At 56.8% G+C, this 16,947-nt stretch overlaps 1 protein-coding gene across 3 annotated transcripts in view; it reads left to right on the top strand.

Moving 5' to 3' along the window:
* Positions 1-16,947, top strand: part of TMCO3 (transmembrane and coiled-coil domains 3) — a 45,682-nt gene that overhangs the window by 5,801 nt on the left and 22,934 nt on the right. For 2 of the 3 annotated variants that reach the window (XM_062193901.1, XM_062193902.1), the window contains exons 2-8: positions 26-99; positions 917-1,443; positions 3,401-3,580; positions 4,237-4,428; positions 6,687-6,815; positions 8,991-9,083; positions 12,137-12,323. In XM_062193901.1, coding sequence (XP_062049885.1) covers positions 997-1,443; positions 3,401-3,580; positions 4,237-4,428; positions 6,687-6,815; positions 8,991-9,083; positions 12,137-12,323 — 1,228 coding nt within the window. In that variant the 5' untranslated portion in view covers positions 26-99; positions 917-996. The remainder of the gene's footprint in view (positions 1-25; positions 100-916; positions 1,444-3,400; positions 3,581-4,236; positions 4,429-6,686; positions 6,816-8,990; positions 9,084-12,136; positions 12,324-16,947) is intronic. The other variant, XM_062193903.1, reaches the window with a different exon arrangement.

The raw sequence follows: 16,947 nt of genomic DNA, 5'->3' as shown, positions 1-16,947 counted from the left end.
ATAACCTCGCCCCGTGTCGTTCCAGGTCTCCCTGAGGAGAGGAAGAGGAGCAGCCGGCACCCCCGCGGTCTGGCCGTCCAGTGAAGCCGGGACATCCAGGTACAGCGCTACCGCGTGATGCCTCCTTTCCGCCTCGATGCCTTACCAGCACCTGGCCACAGCCTGAGCCCCGCGGTGCTTCTGGAAGGGAGCAGAGTGGCAGGGCCACGTGCCCAGCAGCTCAGAGGAGGCTCGTGTGCACTGGTGGTGGCAGGGCCTCGGGCAGCCGCGGCCTGTGGCCCGTGGGCCCCCTTCAGTGGGTTGGCTTCTACCTTTTGTACATGGTGATCTGGTGGACGTGAGTTTTTTGGTTTATTTGTTTGTTTTTTAAAGATTTATTTATTTATTTATTTGAAAGGCAGAGCGAAAGGGAGGGAGAGAGATTCTTGCATCTACTGGTTCACTGTCCAAATGGCTGCAACAGCCAGGGCTGGGCCAGCAGCCAGGAGCTTCTTCCGGTCTCCCACGTGCGTGCAGGGGCCCAAGGACTTGGACCATCTGCAGCTGCTCTTCCCAGGCCACAGCAGGGAGCTGGATCAGAAGTAGAGGAGCAGCAGGGACTTGAACTGGCACCTATTTGGGATACTGGTGCTGTGTGCGGAGCCGTAACCCACTACGCCACAGTGCCATGAGGTTCTTAATTGCTTCTTATTTAGGTGTCACTAACCTGTGATTCAGCTCTTTATCAGGAACCCAGAAAGGCCCTTCAGTGGTTTAACTTTTAATTTGACTCTGCTTCGGCCTGAGTGCCTGGCTTTGAGTTGCTGAAGTGGCTCAGGTGTGGGCAACAGCCCGGGACAGAGAACACCCCTCCAGGAAGGCGGCCGTGTCCAGGCTGATTGTGTGGTCCTAACGTGGCAACCAATCTGTTTTCCAGCTGAAAATGCCGCTCTAAAATGCAAGCGCAGCATAGCAGGAACCTGTGCGCTGCCCACCCGTGGCCTCGCTGCCTGGGCCATGAGGGCGCTGCGGGGGCAGCCGCTCCTCTGGGCCCTGCTCCTGTGCCTGCCCTGGCCGGCGCGCGCGGCCGAGCATGAGGAGGTGGCCCGGCACGCCATCAAGCTGCACCGGGGCAAGGGCGCCGCCGCGGCTTCCCGCAGGCAGTGGCTGCTGGGCGGCTGCCGCAAGCTGTCCGGCCTCCTTCACCAGAAGAGCGTGGTGCTGGACAAACTGAGAAACGCCGTCCGCGCGGTGGAGCGAGACCCCGGGCTGTCGGAGGAGGAGAAGCTGTTCCAGGTGCACACGTTCGAAATCTTCCAGAAGGAGCTGAACGAAAGCGAGAACTCCGTGTTCCAGGCCGTCCACGGGCTGCAGCGCGCCCTGCAGGGGGACTACAAGGACGTGGTGAACATGAAGGAGAGCAGCCGCCAGCGGCTGGAGGCCCTGCGCGAGGCCGCCATAAAGGTGAGGCCACCCTGCCGGGAAGCCCCTGGCTGGGGGCGGGCGGGGGGTGGGTGGGCAGTGGGCCTTTGACCTGGGCTCCCCAGTCCTTCAAAATGTTACCCACATTCTGCCAACAAACTGACGCAGAGACGAGTGTCGGGTGCAGGGGGAGTTTGGACACTGGGTCCACCCCAGCCCCGTAGGGTCTGCTCCAGCCCCTCAGGGTCCTGCTCCAGCCCCCCAGGGTCCGCCCAGTCCCTCAGGGTCCACCTCAGCACCCCAGGGTCTGCCCTAGCCCCCCAGGGTCTGCCACAGCCCCTCAGGGTCCTGCCCCAGCCCCCCAGGGTCTGCCCAGCCCCTCAGGGTCCACCTCAGCCCCGCAGGGTCTGTCCTAACCCCCAGAGTCTACCCAGACCCTCAGGGTCTGCCTCAACCCCCCAGGGCCCACCCCAGCCCCCAGGGTCTACCTCATCCCCTCAGGGTCTTCCCAAGCCCCCCAGGGTCTTCCCCAGCCCCTCATGGTCTGCCCCAGCCTCCCAGGTTCCATCCCAGCCCCTCAGGGTCCACCTCAGCCCCTCAGGGTCTGCCCCAGCCCCTCAGGGTCCACCCCAGCCGCCCCCCCACCCCGGGGTCCTGTGAGGGCCGCCACATGACATAGCCTCAGTGTTTGGGACAGGCTTGGTCTGGTCACTGTCCACATATTGAAACAAGAATTTCAAAGTCAGTTTTAACAGTGTATACATTTAGAGTGAGGAGTTTGTCCCAGTTTACTTTTAAAAGGATGAGAGCCTATCTCAGATGTCACATTGTTTGTGTCGCCTTCCAACACCATGGCACCAGACACACTGTCACACACGTCTCCTTAAGCCTTTGTTTCTGGGGTCCCTGCTCTGGGTCAGGCACATGCTGCAGCCTGGAACGGATGAAATAGCGTTGCATCGCCACAGGAAAACCATGGTGTTACCACAGCCTAAAATGGGCCAGGGGATACAGAATTACTAAATTTTTATTACTGAACTATAGTTTTTTTGGGTAGAAATATGGTGATCGTCAGATGTTTATGTCAAGGTCTCCAACAGCCCTGATCAGTCACGTTGCTGGTGTTACACGTGTGTGAACACCATCAGTCACCCTGCCTGTGGTAGGTGCTTGTGAGCCCAGTCGCCCAGCCTGTGTTACACGTGTGTGTGTTACACGTGTGTGAGCTCCGTGACTGCGGTCGTGCGTGAGGACAGAGCAGGAGCTGTCTTTGATGAGGTGTTACTGTTGCACGCAACCCTCCGCACAATGTGCCGTTCGGGTTCTGGCGTTTTAAGGAGGGATCCAGGTTTGTGATAAAGTAGACAGGCAGGAGCTCGAGTGGCTGACGCTGGTTCAGACGCCCATGCCCTATCCACTTGTGTGGCTCTGTTGTGCACCAGCCGCCCTCCTGTCCAGGATTCTCCTGTGTCTGTCAGAGGCACAAGAAGGTGGCCGTGGTCACAGGGTGCTGGCACTGTCCCAGCCGGCCCCACCCCCTTAGATGTGGGTGAATATTTCAACACTCAGGGTGATGATTACGAGTGCGTGTATAAAATGCCCTGCCCATCAGTTTCCGTGTAAGTAACACTGTCAGCTTGGACATGTGTTCTGGAACAATTCCCCCTTTGTAACTGGAATGTGACTGTGTGTGTCTTGTTTAAAGATGTAGGTAGCGGCTGAATGTGCAGTATCACAGCTGTGTTCAAGTGTAGGAGGGGCATCTCCACGTTCATGAACATATGACCTGTGTGCTCCGTCACAGCTCACACTTGTGGCGTGTGTGTGTATGAGAGGCTCTCCATAAGCCCTTGCCAAGCGCAGCTCCAGGCAGGGACTGGGGCACCCTGCCCGTCCTGGCCGGCTGGCGCTGGAGTCCCTCCTCCGTGGACAGAGCAGCCTGCGGGAGCCTGGGGGTTATTTCCTAGTAAACCTCACTCTGTTTCCTGCAAACAAATAGGAAGAGACAGAGTACGTGGAACTTCTGGCTGCAGAAAAGCATCAAGCGGAAGCCCTCAAGAACATGCAGCATCGAAACAAGAGCTTGTCCATGCTGGACGAGATCCTGGAGGACGTGAGGAGGGCGGCGGACCGCCTGGAGGAGGAGATTGGCGAGCACGCCTTCGACGACAACAAGGCGGTAGGCGCCGTGTGGTTGGAGGCGCTCCCGTGTGGGCTGCAGCAGGGTGGGCATGCGGGCGTGCTCCGGGAGACAGCTTTGCCTCCAGGAGGGAGTCGCCCATTATCGTCGGGCCCATCTCGCTGTCCCAGTTGTGCCACCAGGGCACTGGGCCTCTGGTCCCTAGAAAACGTAGGCGACTCCAGTGCTGAGGGTGGGACCGTGAACTCTGCTGACCGCAGTCTGCGTCTGGAGCAGGACTCTGGCTGCCCCCTCATTGCAATGTGTCCAGGGTTCTGAGGGGAAAGTTGAGATGGATGCCAAAAACTGACTGTGGGTCTCGGTGTAGACTCCGAGCAGTTAGTGATGAGCCGAATCTGAGCGAAGCCAGAGCAAAGAGGGGGAGAAAGAAACGGACGTTTACACAATTGGCCCTGGGGGTGGGGGAGACTCAGAGGCCCTGGCTCTCTGAAAGCGTGTGCCCTGGAGTAGATATTTGGAAGCAGCAGAAGTCCTGGTGTTTCAGTCCTGGAAATTACGTCTTTGTTTTAGAGCAGAGTCCCACCGCTTGCTGACGGACACCTCACAGCACGTTCTCCGGTGTGGCCATCGCTTTCCAGACACTGAGCGTAAGAGCGTTGAGTTGATCTCCGTTGGTGCTGCCGGTTGTCTTTCAGGTCAAAGGCGTCAATTTTGAGGCAGTTCTGAGGGTGGAGGACGAAGAGGCCAGCTCCAAGCAGAACATGACGCGGCGTGACGTGCAGGGGGACCTGGGGCTCAGCATGCTGATCGACTCCCAGAACAACCAGTACGTGCTGACCAAGCCCAGAGACTCGACCATACCGCGGGCCGACCACCACCTCATCAAGGTGGGGACCACGTGTGCCTGGTGTGTCCCATGTGGGCAGGTTACCACATGATCAGGGCGGGGACCACGTGTGCCAGGCGTGTCCCCCCAGGCAGACCACCACATGATCAGGGCGGGGACCACGTGTGCCGGGTGTGTCCCACGTAGGCAGACCACTGCCTGATCAGGGCGGGGACCACGTGTGCCAGGCGTGTCCCCCCAGGCAGACCACCACATGATCAGGGCGGGGACCACGTGTGCCAGGCGTGTCCCCCCAGGCAGACCACCACATGATCAGGGCGGGGACCACATGTGCCAGGCGTGTCCCCCCAGGCAGACCACCACATGATCAGGGCGGGGACCACGTGTGCCAGGCGTGTCCCCCCAGGCAGACCACCACATGATCAGGGCGGGGACCACATGTGCCGGGCGTGTCCCCCCAGGCAGACCACCACATGATCAGGGCGGGGACCACGTGTGCCAGGCGTGTCCCCCCAGGCAGACCACCACATGATCAGGGCGGGGACCACGTGTGCCGGGTGTGTCCCACGTGGGCAGACCACTGCCTGATCAAGGTGGAATGCATGTGCCAGGCGTGTCCCCCCAGGCAGACCACCACATGATCAGGGCGGGGACCACGTGTGCCGGGCGTGTCCCCCCAGGCAGACCACCACATGATCAGGGCGGGGACCACATGTGCCGGGTGTGTCCCACGTGGGCAGACCACTGCCTGATCAAGGTGGGAATGCATGTGCCAGGCGTGTCCCCCCAGGCAGACCACCACATGATCAGGGCGGGGACCACATGTGCCAGGCGTGTCCCCCCAGGCAGACCACCACATGATCTGGGCGGGGACCACGTGTGCCGGGCGTGTCCCCCCAGGCAGACCACCACATGATCAGGGCGGGGACCACATGTGCCGGGTGTGTCCCACGTGGGCAGACCACTGCCTGATCAAGGTGGAATGCATGTGCCAGGCGTGTCCCCCCAGGCAGACCACCACATGATCAGGGCGGGGACCATGTGTGCCGGGCGTGTCCCCCCAGGCAGACCACCACATGATCAGGGCGGGGACCACATGTGCCAGGCGTGTCCCCCCAGGCAGACCACCACATGATCAGGGTGGGGACCGCATGTGCCGGGTGTGTCCCACTTGGGCAGACCACCACATGATCAGGGCGGGGACCACGTGTGCCAGGCGTGTCCCCCCAGGCAGACCACCACATGATCAGGGCGGGGACCACGTGTGCCAGGCGTGTCCCCCCAGGCAGACCACCACATGATCAGGGTGGGGACCACGTGTGCCAGGCGTGTCCCCCCAGGCAGACCACCACATGATCAGGGCGGGGACCACATGTGCCGGGTGTGTCCCACGTGGGCAGACCACTGCCTGATCAAGGTGGGAATGCATGTGCCAGGCGTGTCCCCCCAGGCAGACCACCACATGATCAGGGCGGGGACCACATGTGCCAGGCGTGTCCCCCCAGGCAGACCACCACATGATCTGGGCGGGGACCACGTGTGCCGGGTGTGTCCCACGTGGGCAGACCACTGCCTGATCAAGGTGGGAATGCATGTGCCAGGCGTGTCCCCCCAGGCAGACCACCACATGATCAGGGCGGGGACCACGTGTGCCAGGCGTGTCCCCCCAGGCAGACCACCACATGATCAGGATGGGACCACGTGTGCCAGGCGTGTCCCCCCAGGCAGACCACCACATGATCAGGGCGGGGACCACGTGTGCCAGGCGTGTCCCCCCAGGCAGACCACCACATGATCAGGGCGGGGACCACGTGTGCCAGGCGTGTCCCCCCAGGCAGACCACCACATGATCAGGGCGGGGACCACGTGTGCCAGGCGTGTCCACCCAGGCAGACCACCACATGATCAGGGTGGGGACCACGTGTGCCGGGCATGTCCCACTGCAGCCTGGTCTTCTGAGCGTCCACAGAGACCTACGTTGTCTCTGATCTGAGATGTCTCACGTAATCTTAACTTTTTCCTAGTCGAGTACCCATGTTAATGTTGAAATGAATTGTGATTCTGCTTTTGAGAGTTTGGAAGACTCTTTGTCAGGCTCCTATCTTCAGCTCTCTGGAAACTGTTCTCAGTGACATAGAAAGCCCCTGTGAGGAGTGCCGTGTGGCCTTGCTCAGATGTGCACAATGTGGGGCCGCCGCACGCATGCGTTCCCAGTGGAGGCCGCTTTGTCGTCCCATGCTGCTGTCCCGGCAGCTGCCTGTCAGCTCACATTTCTGCTGCCTGTTTTGCTCTGTGTAGGACATCGTCACCATAGGAATGCTGTCCCTGCCCTGTGGCTGGCTCTGCACAGCCATCGGATTGCCCACGATGTTCGGTTACGTCATCTGTGGGGTGTTGCTGGGACCTTCAGGACTGAACAGCATTAAGGTAAGAGCAGAGTGACTGTTGCAGGATCTGTTTACGGGTGTGGCACGTCTGACCCATGGGCCGTCTTAGGCCAGCCACGTCACCTGGTCTGGCCTTGCCAAGGTAACCACAGGCAAGACTCCAAATTCAGTGCAGCTCTAGCAGGCTGATTTGTAAGCTGGTGATCTTGGGTGGCTTGCGAGTGATGTTGCAAGGATCCGAATGGCCCTCGGCAGAAAGCGGGTTCCCCAGCCCTGGAGAGAATGAAGAGGAAGCACTCATGAAGACTAGGACGGGGGCCAGGTGACCGGAGGCCTCCCCGAGGTTCCGTCAGACGGCCATCTGAACTCGGGTCACGTGTGGAGGGTGGCCTGGCTGGAGAGCACCTTGGGTCAGGTCCGTTTTCGAGGTTCCGTCTCCTGTGGTGGACCAGACTCTTCAGAAGCTCCCCTCCCCGGCAGCGCTGCATCAAATGTGTCCTAGACAGCCCTTGACGTGTGGGAACTGACCAGGACCCGGGTTCTACAGGCAGGGCAGCCACGAGGCTGCTCTTGTCGGGGCCGTCTGTGGGGCAGGCAGACAGCCCTGCCCACGTGCGGGGGCTTCCGAGGCCGTCATCAGTGTACACGTTGTGTGTGCAAAGGAAAAGGCCGCCAGGAGCTCCAGGCCAAGGTGACACCCTGCAGCCACCGATCCCCCAACCTCCCGATCTCCCCTGGGAGCCTGGCGCCCTCTGCAGCCAGTTCACAGCGGGCCGGGTCGGAGGGCCGCCAGGATTGCCTGGAGCAGCAGCAGTTGGAGGAATCGGCCCACGAGACTGCTGAGGTGTTGAGCCGTGCCTGGCCGTCTGCAAGCAGGGCCTTGGCTGCGCTGACGTCAGCCTCTGGGAGCGGTGCTCTTCGCAACTTCCTTTTCTTCCCCTGACTGAAAGCCGAGGTGCAGCCTCTTCCTGCCCCACCCACTCCTCCCTTTGCAGCGTTTGCAGATGGATTTACCACACTCCCCTTCCTTTCTGAACAGCAAAGCTGGCTCCTGCGCAACTGGGCGCTGTAAAAATTATGATTATTTTCTTTTTTTAAGTATTTATTTATTTGAAAGTTCAAGTTATATATAGAGAGGAGAGGTAGAGACAGAGAGAGAGATCTTCCATCTGCTGGTTCACTCTCCAGTTGGCCACAATGGCCGGAGTTGGGCCGATCTAAAGCCAGGAACCTGAACCTTCTTCCGGGTCTCCCACGCGGGTGCAGGGGCCCAAGGGCTTGGACCATCTTCCACTGCTTTCCCAGGCCACAGCAGAGAGCTGGATCGGAAGTGGAGCAGCCGGGACTCAGACTGGTGCCCATATGGGATGCCAGCACTGCTGGTGGAGGCTTTACCTGCTACACCACAGCACCGGCCCCTGCTCATTTATTTCTCATTTCATGTCCTCTGCCACACTTCCTTGCTACTATTGTTTTCTCTTATTTCTTCTCAAAATTAGGTTGTGACTTAGGACTTCAAAGTAAGAGTTTAAAACCTATGCTTCCTGAGGCTGGTGCTAAGGCAGGGAGTTAAGGCGCTACCTGTGCCCCTGGCATCCCACGTGGGTGCTGGTTGGAGTCTCAGCTGCTCCACTTCTGATGGCCTGAGATAGCAGAGGAGGATGGCCCAGGGGTGGGGCCCCCTGTGCCCACGTAAGAGAACCGGATGGAGTTCCAGGCTCCTGGCCTCGGCATGGCCCAGGCCTGGCTGCAGCTGTTTGAGGGCTGAACCAGTAGATGGAAGATCTCTCTATAACTCTGGCTTTCAAGTAAATCAATCTTTAAAAAGCCTGTGCTTCTTAACGATTGCAAGCCAGCGACTTGCTACCCAGGAAAGGTAAACGTTCAGGCCCAGCTGTGCTTCTGCCCCTCGCACTTGGGCCGCCCTGCTCTTGGGGCTTCATCTTGCTCTGCCTGTGAGGACACTGTCTCCACGGTGTTGGGGACTTATTAAGGACTCATGGAGATGGAAGTGCAGCAAGTCCAGGAGTGGCTCCTGGAAAGTGGAAGGAGGTGGACACTGCAGCCGAGCCGGAGCCCGGGGAGCCCACTGTGACCGGGAGGCCAGGGTTCTTTGTGCAGAAGATGGCCTCTGGGGCTGTGCTGCCTCGGGGGTCTAGGGAAGGGTGTTCCCGCTGAGCACCAGCCTCACGCCACTTTGTGTCTTGTTTTTCAGTCTATCGTACAAGTGGAGACTTTGGGAGAATTTGGGGTGTTCTTCACTCTGTTTCTTGTTGGCCTGGAGTTTTCCCCAGAGAAGCTGAGGAAGGTGAGACCCCACAGCTCAGGGTCGGGGGTCGGGCTGCTCCCAGCTGGTACTGTGGAACAGAAGGTGGTACTTAGTGTGGTACTGTTTTTGGAACATAAACTCAGCTGGGATTGCTTTGCTGGTTGCAGAGGTCTGAGAGGGGCAGGACTTCCCGGAGGTGTCAGACTGTCAGGGATGTGCCTCAGCTGAAGTAAATTGATTGACGGGCACTTTGTTTCCCAGCAGAGCTCTTAGAAGAGGGACACAATCGGGGCCAGCGCTGTGGCGAAGCAGGTAAAGCCGCTGCCTGCAGTGCCGGCATCCCATATGGGTGTTGGTTCGAGTCCCGGCTGCTCCACTTGTGATCCAGCTCTCTGCTATGGCCTGGGAAAGCAGTGGAAGATGGTCCAAAAGTCCTTGGGTCCCTGCACCCATGTGGAAGACCTGGAAGAAGCTCCTGTCTTCAGATTGGCACAGCTCTGGCCTTTGCAGCCAATTGGGGAGTGAACCAGTGGATGGAAGACCTCTCTCTCTCTGCCTCTCCTTCTCTGTGTTACTCTGACTTTCAAATAAATAAATCTTTAAAAAAAAAAAAAAAAAAAAGAGGTACACAGTGAACACTGGTGGTGACCAAGAAGGGAAGTAAGATCAGGTGCCAGTGCCTTCAGTGCGAGGCTGCTTCAAAAAGTGAGTGGAAAACAGAATTAAAGTTTGAGGAACAGAAGCTTTTTTCAGAACACGTGGATAATGTGTTATGAAAAAACTACATGGATCACAAAACATTTCGCACCAAAATAGACTCTCTGTAGAGTTACAGAGAGAGAGAGGGAGAGACAGAGTGAGGGCTTCCATCCTCTGGTTCACTCCCCAAATGACCACAATGGTTGGAGCTGGGCTGATCCGAAGCCAGGAGCCAAGAGCTTCTTCCAGGCCTCCCATGTGGGTGCAGGGGCCCAAGGACTTGGGCCATCTTCTACTGCTTTCCCAGGCCATAACAGAGAGCTGGATAGGGAGAGGAGCACCGGGGACTTGAACCAGCGCCCGTAAGGGATGCTGGCACCATGGGTAGAGGCTTAGCCTGCACCACTGCACCATCCCCTAGACTCACTTTTAATTCCATTTTCTGCCGTGCACTTCTTGAATTAACCTCAGTGCTAACATCAGGGTGGCCCGGGGTGATCACCATGCTGGGGACAGCCTCCTGGCCTTTATGGGAGCCTGAAATGTTCATCTCTTCTGCACTCCCAGGTCTCCCAGCACAGGAGGGATCAAATGTAGATTAAAAAAGAATTTACACACTGAGTGTCAGTGGCTAACCTGTGACACAGCCACTGCCGGAGAATGTGCGGGGAGGAAGAAGGCATTGGGCCCTAACTTTGACAGGCAAGCGTGAGCCTGTGACGTGCCCATGGAACCCGGAAGCACAGACACGTAGGCAGCCATGTGCCCAGTCACTGTGGACAGCTTCTTTTCCTTCTCCTCCACTTTTCTGATTTCTTGTAACAGTTGTCGCTGATCCTGCCACAGCTCCCCGGCTGTTTGTGGGCCAGTCCTTCTAACTCAGAGAGCGCCCTGTGCCTGCCCACTGCTCCTCTCCCTTTGCACACCTCTCAAGGTGTGCCTCTGTGCAGGGATTCTGAGTTACTTTAGGGTGTGGCTTGGTAATTCCCACCTGTCAGGTTCTGAGTCCAGGGTTTACAGAAGTGGGCATTGGCCCAGTGGTTAAGCCACCTGCATTCCGCATCAGAGTGCCTGGGGTCGGCTTCTGGCTGACGCACACCTGGGAGGCAGCAGGTGATGGTTAAGTGGTTGGGTTCCTACCCCTGTGACAGACACCTCCATTGAGTTCTTGACTCCCAGTTCTGGCCTGGCCCGGTCTGGCCATTGTGGACATTTGGAGAGTCAGCCAGCAGATGGGAGCTCTGTGTCTGTCTCTGTCTCGCTGTCTTTTGAGTCATTAATTCACACAGAGACATTTTAAGGGAATCGCCCCGTTCCTGGGACCTGACAGGAGTGGCCCGTCCCTCTGCGGCCCTTCCAGAGGTGTGTGTGCAGGGAAGAACTCGGGCTCCGGTGGTCAGCGCCAGAGCAGCCAGGCCTTGCCTCACAAAGGCCACCTTGGCCCGCTCCAGGAAATACAAGGCTTCCGTTCCCTAGCACACTGGGCCTGTGTGGTTTCTGTGTGTGTCAGCTACAGACGTTTGTAGAAAACTGTGATTCAGGGTGGGGCGGACTGGGGTGGGGAGACAGGTGCGAGGGGTCCCCACGAGGACACACCAGGAGTGTGAGAGTTCATTCACGTTCCTGTCTCTACATCTCCTAGTTATTCCTAGTTATTATAGTTATCTCCTGTAGCATTCAAAGGTAAATAATAATGTTACATAACATAAAAATGTGAACATAGTGGCTTTGTTTTTTTTTTTTTTTTTTTAAATTTTACTTTCATTGTATTTGACAGGCAGAGAGACAGAGATCTTCCATCCGGAGTTCACTCCCCAAAATGCCCACAACAGCCAGAGCTGGGCCCAGCCACAGCCAGGAGCCAGGGGCACTTCTCCTCTAGGAGAAATGTGCTGAGTCAGGTTTACACAGTGCTGGGTTTTACTCTTTCCTACAGGTGACATGTGCTGAGTCAGGTTTAAGCAGTGCCAGGTTTTACACTTCCCTACAGGGGTCACATGCTGAGTCAGATTTACACAGTGCGGGTCAGCCTGTGGTTGTCAATCACCCTGGAATCAGCAGGATGTTCCCGACAGGCGTGAGTGTTGGATAAGTGGTGCTCACCTCCCACACCCAGTGGTCTGTGTGCACTCTTTCTACCGTGGCTCCTTGTGGGAAGGTCACTTCCCATTAAGGCACAGTGGACGTTCCCTGAGGCCACCATCGCCTGGGAGCTGCAGGTTCTCGGCATGGACTGCACCTGGCTGGCATGGGCTCAGTAGTCAGCGTGTGTGACCGCAGAGGACGGCATGCCTGTCCTGTAGGAGTGGCCGTGGACGGCGGCAGTGTGCTGTCTCGGAGCAGACGCGTGGCCGTGTGCTGTGCTGAGGCATCGCTGCTGTGATTTCTCTGAGGTGTGGAAGATCTCCTTGCAAGGCCCGTGCTACATGACACTGCTGATGATTGCCTTTGGCCTGCTGTGGGGACACTTTCTGCGGATCGGGCCCACGCAGAGCGTCTTCATTTCTGCTTGTCTGTCCTTGTCCAGCACACCCCTCGTGTCCAGGTTCCTCGTGGGCAGTGCTCGGGGTGATAAAGAAGGTAGGTGACGTGTCTGCACATGGGAGAGAGCGTACGTGAGCATGCAGTGGGGCTGGGCTAGGGCTGGGCCAAAGTCGGGAGCTGGAAACCCAGTCCAGGTCTCCCACATGGGTGGCAGGAACCTAGGTAGTTGAGCCATCAGCTCCCAGGACCTGCACTAGGGAGCTGGGTTGGGAGCTGCAGCTGGGAATCGACCCAGGTACTCCATGTGTGACATGAGCATCCTAACCACCAGGCTGAACGCCTGTTGGTGTCTTTAACAAAAAAAAACAAGATTTATTTATTTGAAAAGCAGAGTTAGAGAGAGAGAGAGATCTTCCATCTGCTAGTTCACTCCCCAGATGGCAGTTGTGTCTGGAGTTGGGCCAATCGAAAGCCAGGAGCTTCTCCGGGTCTCCCATGGGGGTGCAGGGGCCCAAGCACTTGGGCCGTCCTCCGCTGCTTTCCCAGGCACATTAGTAGGGAGTGGATCAGAAGTGGAGCAGCCAGGACTTGAACCTGTGTCCATATGGGATGCTGGTGCCTACTCGCTGTGCCACGGCGCCAGCCCCTGGTGTCCTTTTTATAAAGGCCAAGCTAAAGCCCGAAGTGAGGAGATGGAGGTGTTGCCACTGTGTGGGCTATGTGGTGGGCTGTAGATCTCAGTGGGAGTAGATAGTTGAGCCTGCTGTTGACGTGTGCACCTGCAGCCCAGGTGTGACCTGGGGCAAAACATTGTCTTATCACCGAAAGGAAGTACCGCCCTTAGTGCGACTACTGATCGAAAGATGGGAGCTGGCGTTGTGGCATAGCAGATTAAGCTGCAGCCTGTGACACCGGCATCGCATATGGGCGCCGGTTCTAGCCCCAGCTGCTCCTCTTCTGATCCAGCTCCATGCTGATGACCTGGGAAAGCAGTGGAAGATGGCCCAAGTCCTTGGACCCCTATGAAGCTCCTCGCTTCACCTTGGCTCAGCCTTAGAGTAATCCAGCAGATGGAAGACCCCTCTCTCACTCTCTCTCTCTGTCTCTCTCTCTCTCTCTGTAACTCTGCCTTGCAAGTAAATAAATGAATTAAAAAAAAAAATCACACATTATTGAAGACATCAATGGAGAAAATCCATGGTCATGGATAAAAAGTGTTACTGTGTAAAGATGCTGTTTCTCCCCAGATCTATAAACTCGTGGTTATTGTAATAAAAATTAGTTTTCCATGAAACTTGTTAAACGGATCTAAAGTTCACTTAAAATAAAAACTGCTACAAGCAAGATGGACCCTGGATGCCAGAGGACGGTGCTGTCCAGTCCTCTGGGCACCCTTCTCGCCTACTTTGGCTTCTTCATGCTCCTCGCCACGTACAGAAGCTGACACAGCAGCATATGCCCCACCCCAGCCCCACAGGACATCTCTGTGCCCCCTCCCCCCAGCCTGCCTTGTCGGCCAGCAGGTGGGACTACGGGTGGTTGCAGGAAGGGCCTCCAGCTGGGGGCCAGAGGTTCCATGTGAAAATAGCACAAGGGTTTGGACCGTGGTCATTTCGGGCAGGAAGGGGCCCCGTCTGAGGCTGGAAGGTTGAACTTAGGATAGGATCATGGAAGCGTGCCAACTGAGCCACCCAGCTTAGATCTGTCTTGGCGTGGCATCCTCCAGTGTGCTGTGGTCAACTCAGAACCGCCGGAGTCCAGCCTGTGACATCTCCCCTTTTAACACCCAGACGGCCTCTCGGGGAAACCCCGTCCCAGGAGCCCAGCCGCTCCTGGAGACAGGTGGGAACATGAGAGGACAAAGGAAACGCCAAGCGTGAGAAAACTTATTTCACATGCTTGTCTCCTTCTTCCTGGTGTGGTCACAGGTTAGCTGTTCCCATCTCCCCTTTGCCAAGCTGTCCCCACCCCTTCTCCACATTAAATATCCTGCCTGGGATCCTGGCAACAGTTGCTAAAGCTTGATTGCTCTCCCCCGACCCACTGCGTTGACATTGTTACACAGTGCTTTCCTATGCCAGATGATGGGGTTTGCTCTGAGGGGGCTCCACCGGTGCAGTTTAGAAGTGAAATGTGGGTAAAGCAAGGAAACAGATCCATGTGAACATCGATTTTGGATGGGGAATGGAAGCCAAAGACCCCACGATAGAATCTTAGGAGTTACTGGGTGATGGGTACTGGGAAGGAGAGCAGGGAGGCTGCGGCCAGAGGCAGAAATCGTTACTGATAACACCTGCCCCGGCCACTTGTCCCTCTCAGTCCGTGCTAGTTCCAGGGTGTTGCCTGCCTGGGCTGTTGCTTTAAAGGGGGGTGGGGCAGCACAGCAGGGTGGCCATAGGGAAAGAAGCTTAGAATGCTCCCATCCTCCCATCTTTTTCTGGTTTAGTTTCCGTTAGTTCACGGAAGGGACGTAACCACGGCCGACTCCTCCTCTCGGATTCTGGGTTACGCTGCTTCCCTCTGGCACCGCGAGCGTCTGCAGCCCTTCTTTCCGCGCTCACGTTTCTAGGTAAATAGGGCCTTGCGCCACGGCGTGTGAGTGCTGGCTCTGATGTTCCTTCGTTAACCTGTCACGCACTTACTCCTGTTCTGAATCTGACCTTGTGCATGCAGCGCATGCAAAAAAAAGTTTGCTTTTCAAAACTGAATGGGAGAAAGTGGCATTCATCCACATGGAAAAAAGCAGAAGCAGCCCCGACCAAAACTGTGCAAAAATCTGCTTCTCCATTGATCAGACGTGGAAATGAGAATAGCAAAACTAGAACTATTGAAAGGAAATGAGGAAATGTGGGCGACTGGAGAAGAGAGGACCCAGAAGAGAAAGTAATCACCATGGACACACTAACTTGGTGCCTTTGTTTAAAGGTGTTTTATAAAGTCCCAGGCTCGGGGAAGGCGTTCGCTGCGGACAGAGAGAGGTGACTGTTCAGAGTGTGTCGGAAGTTCCCGTACATCCCAGCACAGCCGTAGCCCAGGAAGGAGCAGGACGACTGATGGTGCAGACGCTGCCCTCGCGAGGTGCCAGTGCCTGTGGGGAGGGGCATGGATTTTCAGACCGACGTCTTCACACCAGGGAGAGCGTAGGGTCTGCAGGACTCCTTGCATTCTCGGAAGAGAACCATTTCCAGACAGAAGACCAGAGGATCCCTGCGATCAGCACACATCCGTGGCAGCCACATCTTCAGTGGCAGAGTTGGCGCGCGGTTGCAGTGTTCGCTCCCCCCCAGTGACTGGGTGACAGCAGCATGTTCGTGCGCTGGGATGCTGCAGAGCTTGCTCTTTTTTTCTTTTCTTTTTTTAAGACTTATTTATTTGAAAGGCAGAGTGACAGAGGTCTTCCATCTGCTGGTTCATCTCCCAAATGGCCACTGTGGTCAGAGCTGGACCAGCTGAAGGCAGGAGCCAGGAACTCCATCTGAGTTTACCATGCAGGTTGCAGGGGCCCAAGACTTTTGCTATCTTCTGCTGCTTTCCCAGGAGCATTAGAATGGAGCTGGATCAGAAGTGGAGCAGCTGGGACTTGAACCAGGACTCTGACATGGGATGCTGGCATCACAGGCCGAAGCTTAACCTGCTGGGCCACGACGCTGGCCCTGGGTACTGCAGAACCTGAGCTCCTGGGAGGAACACAAGTGCAGAAGCAATGTGTGTCATGACCTCTGGTACCAACTCTGAAAACCTGCCGAGCTTTCGCTAGAAGCCGGAAGACGGCTTTGCAAGGGTCGGTCCCAAGTGTGGTGCAGAGTCACGGCCCGAGGGGACGCTGTGGTGCCTCTGGCGCTGTTTCAGATGCCAGGAACAGACCCGGTGTGTGCCTTCTGCTCTGCCCAATGCATTTTATAATAATTGTTTTTGAAACAATGGATAGCCACTAAGATGTGGAAGCATGGTCCGAGGATTCCAAATCACGCCATTTTGATGTCTGCAGTTTTGTCCTAAGTTTTGATCAAGAATTGTGGGTCCAGCTTTGTTCTCTTCAGGGTGGTTTTGGATTTTCCTGTTTCTTCAGAAAACAGGGATGGAGCTGGGGAGGTGCTGTAGCCACTGGGGCGTCTTGGGTCTCTATCGGCTGTGCTCTGAGGCCAGCATCCAGGCCCGTTGCCCGTGGGGTCCACCCTGCTCCTGATCTTCATGGAGGGGTTGTCTTGGGTTTTGTCGCTGCAGTCTTTAGCTTTCTCCACGAGAGATCTGCAGCTGTGAACTGCGGTGATTCCACCCTCCCGGCTGCCGGCCTCGCCTCTGAGAGGTGCTCGGAGCTGTGCTTTTCGGGGACCGCGGGGTGGAGCGTCGGTGGCTCAGGCAGCTGCGAGCTGATGGTTGAAACCGGGCTGGGTATTCCTGGTGTTCCTTGCATTCTTCTGCTGCACGTATTAGAAAATGTTGTCAGAAGTTCCTGCACAACCTGGACCTACTGCCAGCCCCCCGCAGCCCAGAGCTGCCCACATAGCTGAGACACCCGCTATGGAGTTCTGGTTTATTTTGTGGTTTTTAACCAAATCATGCTGCTGTTCTGCTTCTGGAGCCAGTTCAGCAGATACAGGGATCCCCTCGAAGGGACTCAGTGTGTACCCCCACCCCACATGACTGCTCCATTCAAGTCTTGGCAGCTGGACCATGGTGGGCATTGGCTTAGAAGGTGTGTCTCATACGTGGGCAGGGT

Source organism: Lepus europaeus, chromosome 6 (assembly GCF_033115175.1).
Source record: "Lepus europaeus isolate LE1 chromosome 6, mLepTim1.pri, whole genome shotgun sequence".
Lineage (NCBI taxonomy): Eukaryota > Metazoa > Chordata > Mammalia > Lagomorpha > Leporidae > Lepus > Lepus europaeus.
Note: the sequence above shows the minus strand (reverse complement) of the source record. Positions and strands in the feature narration are given on the sequence as shown.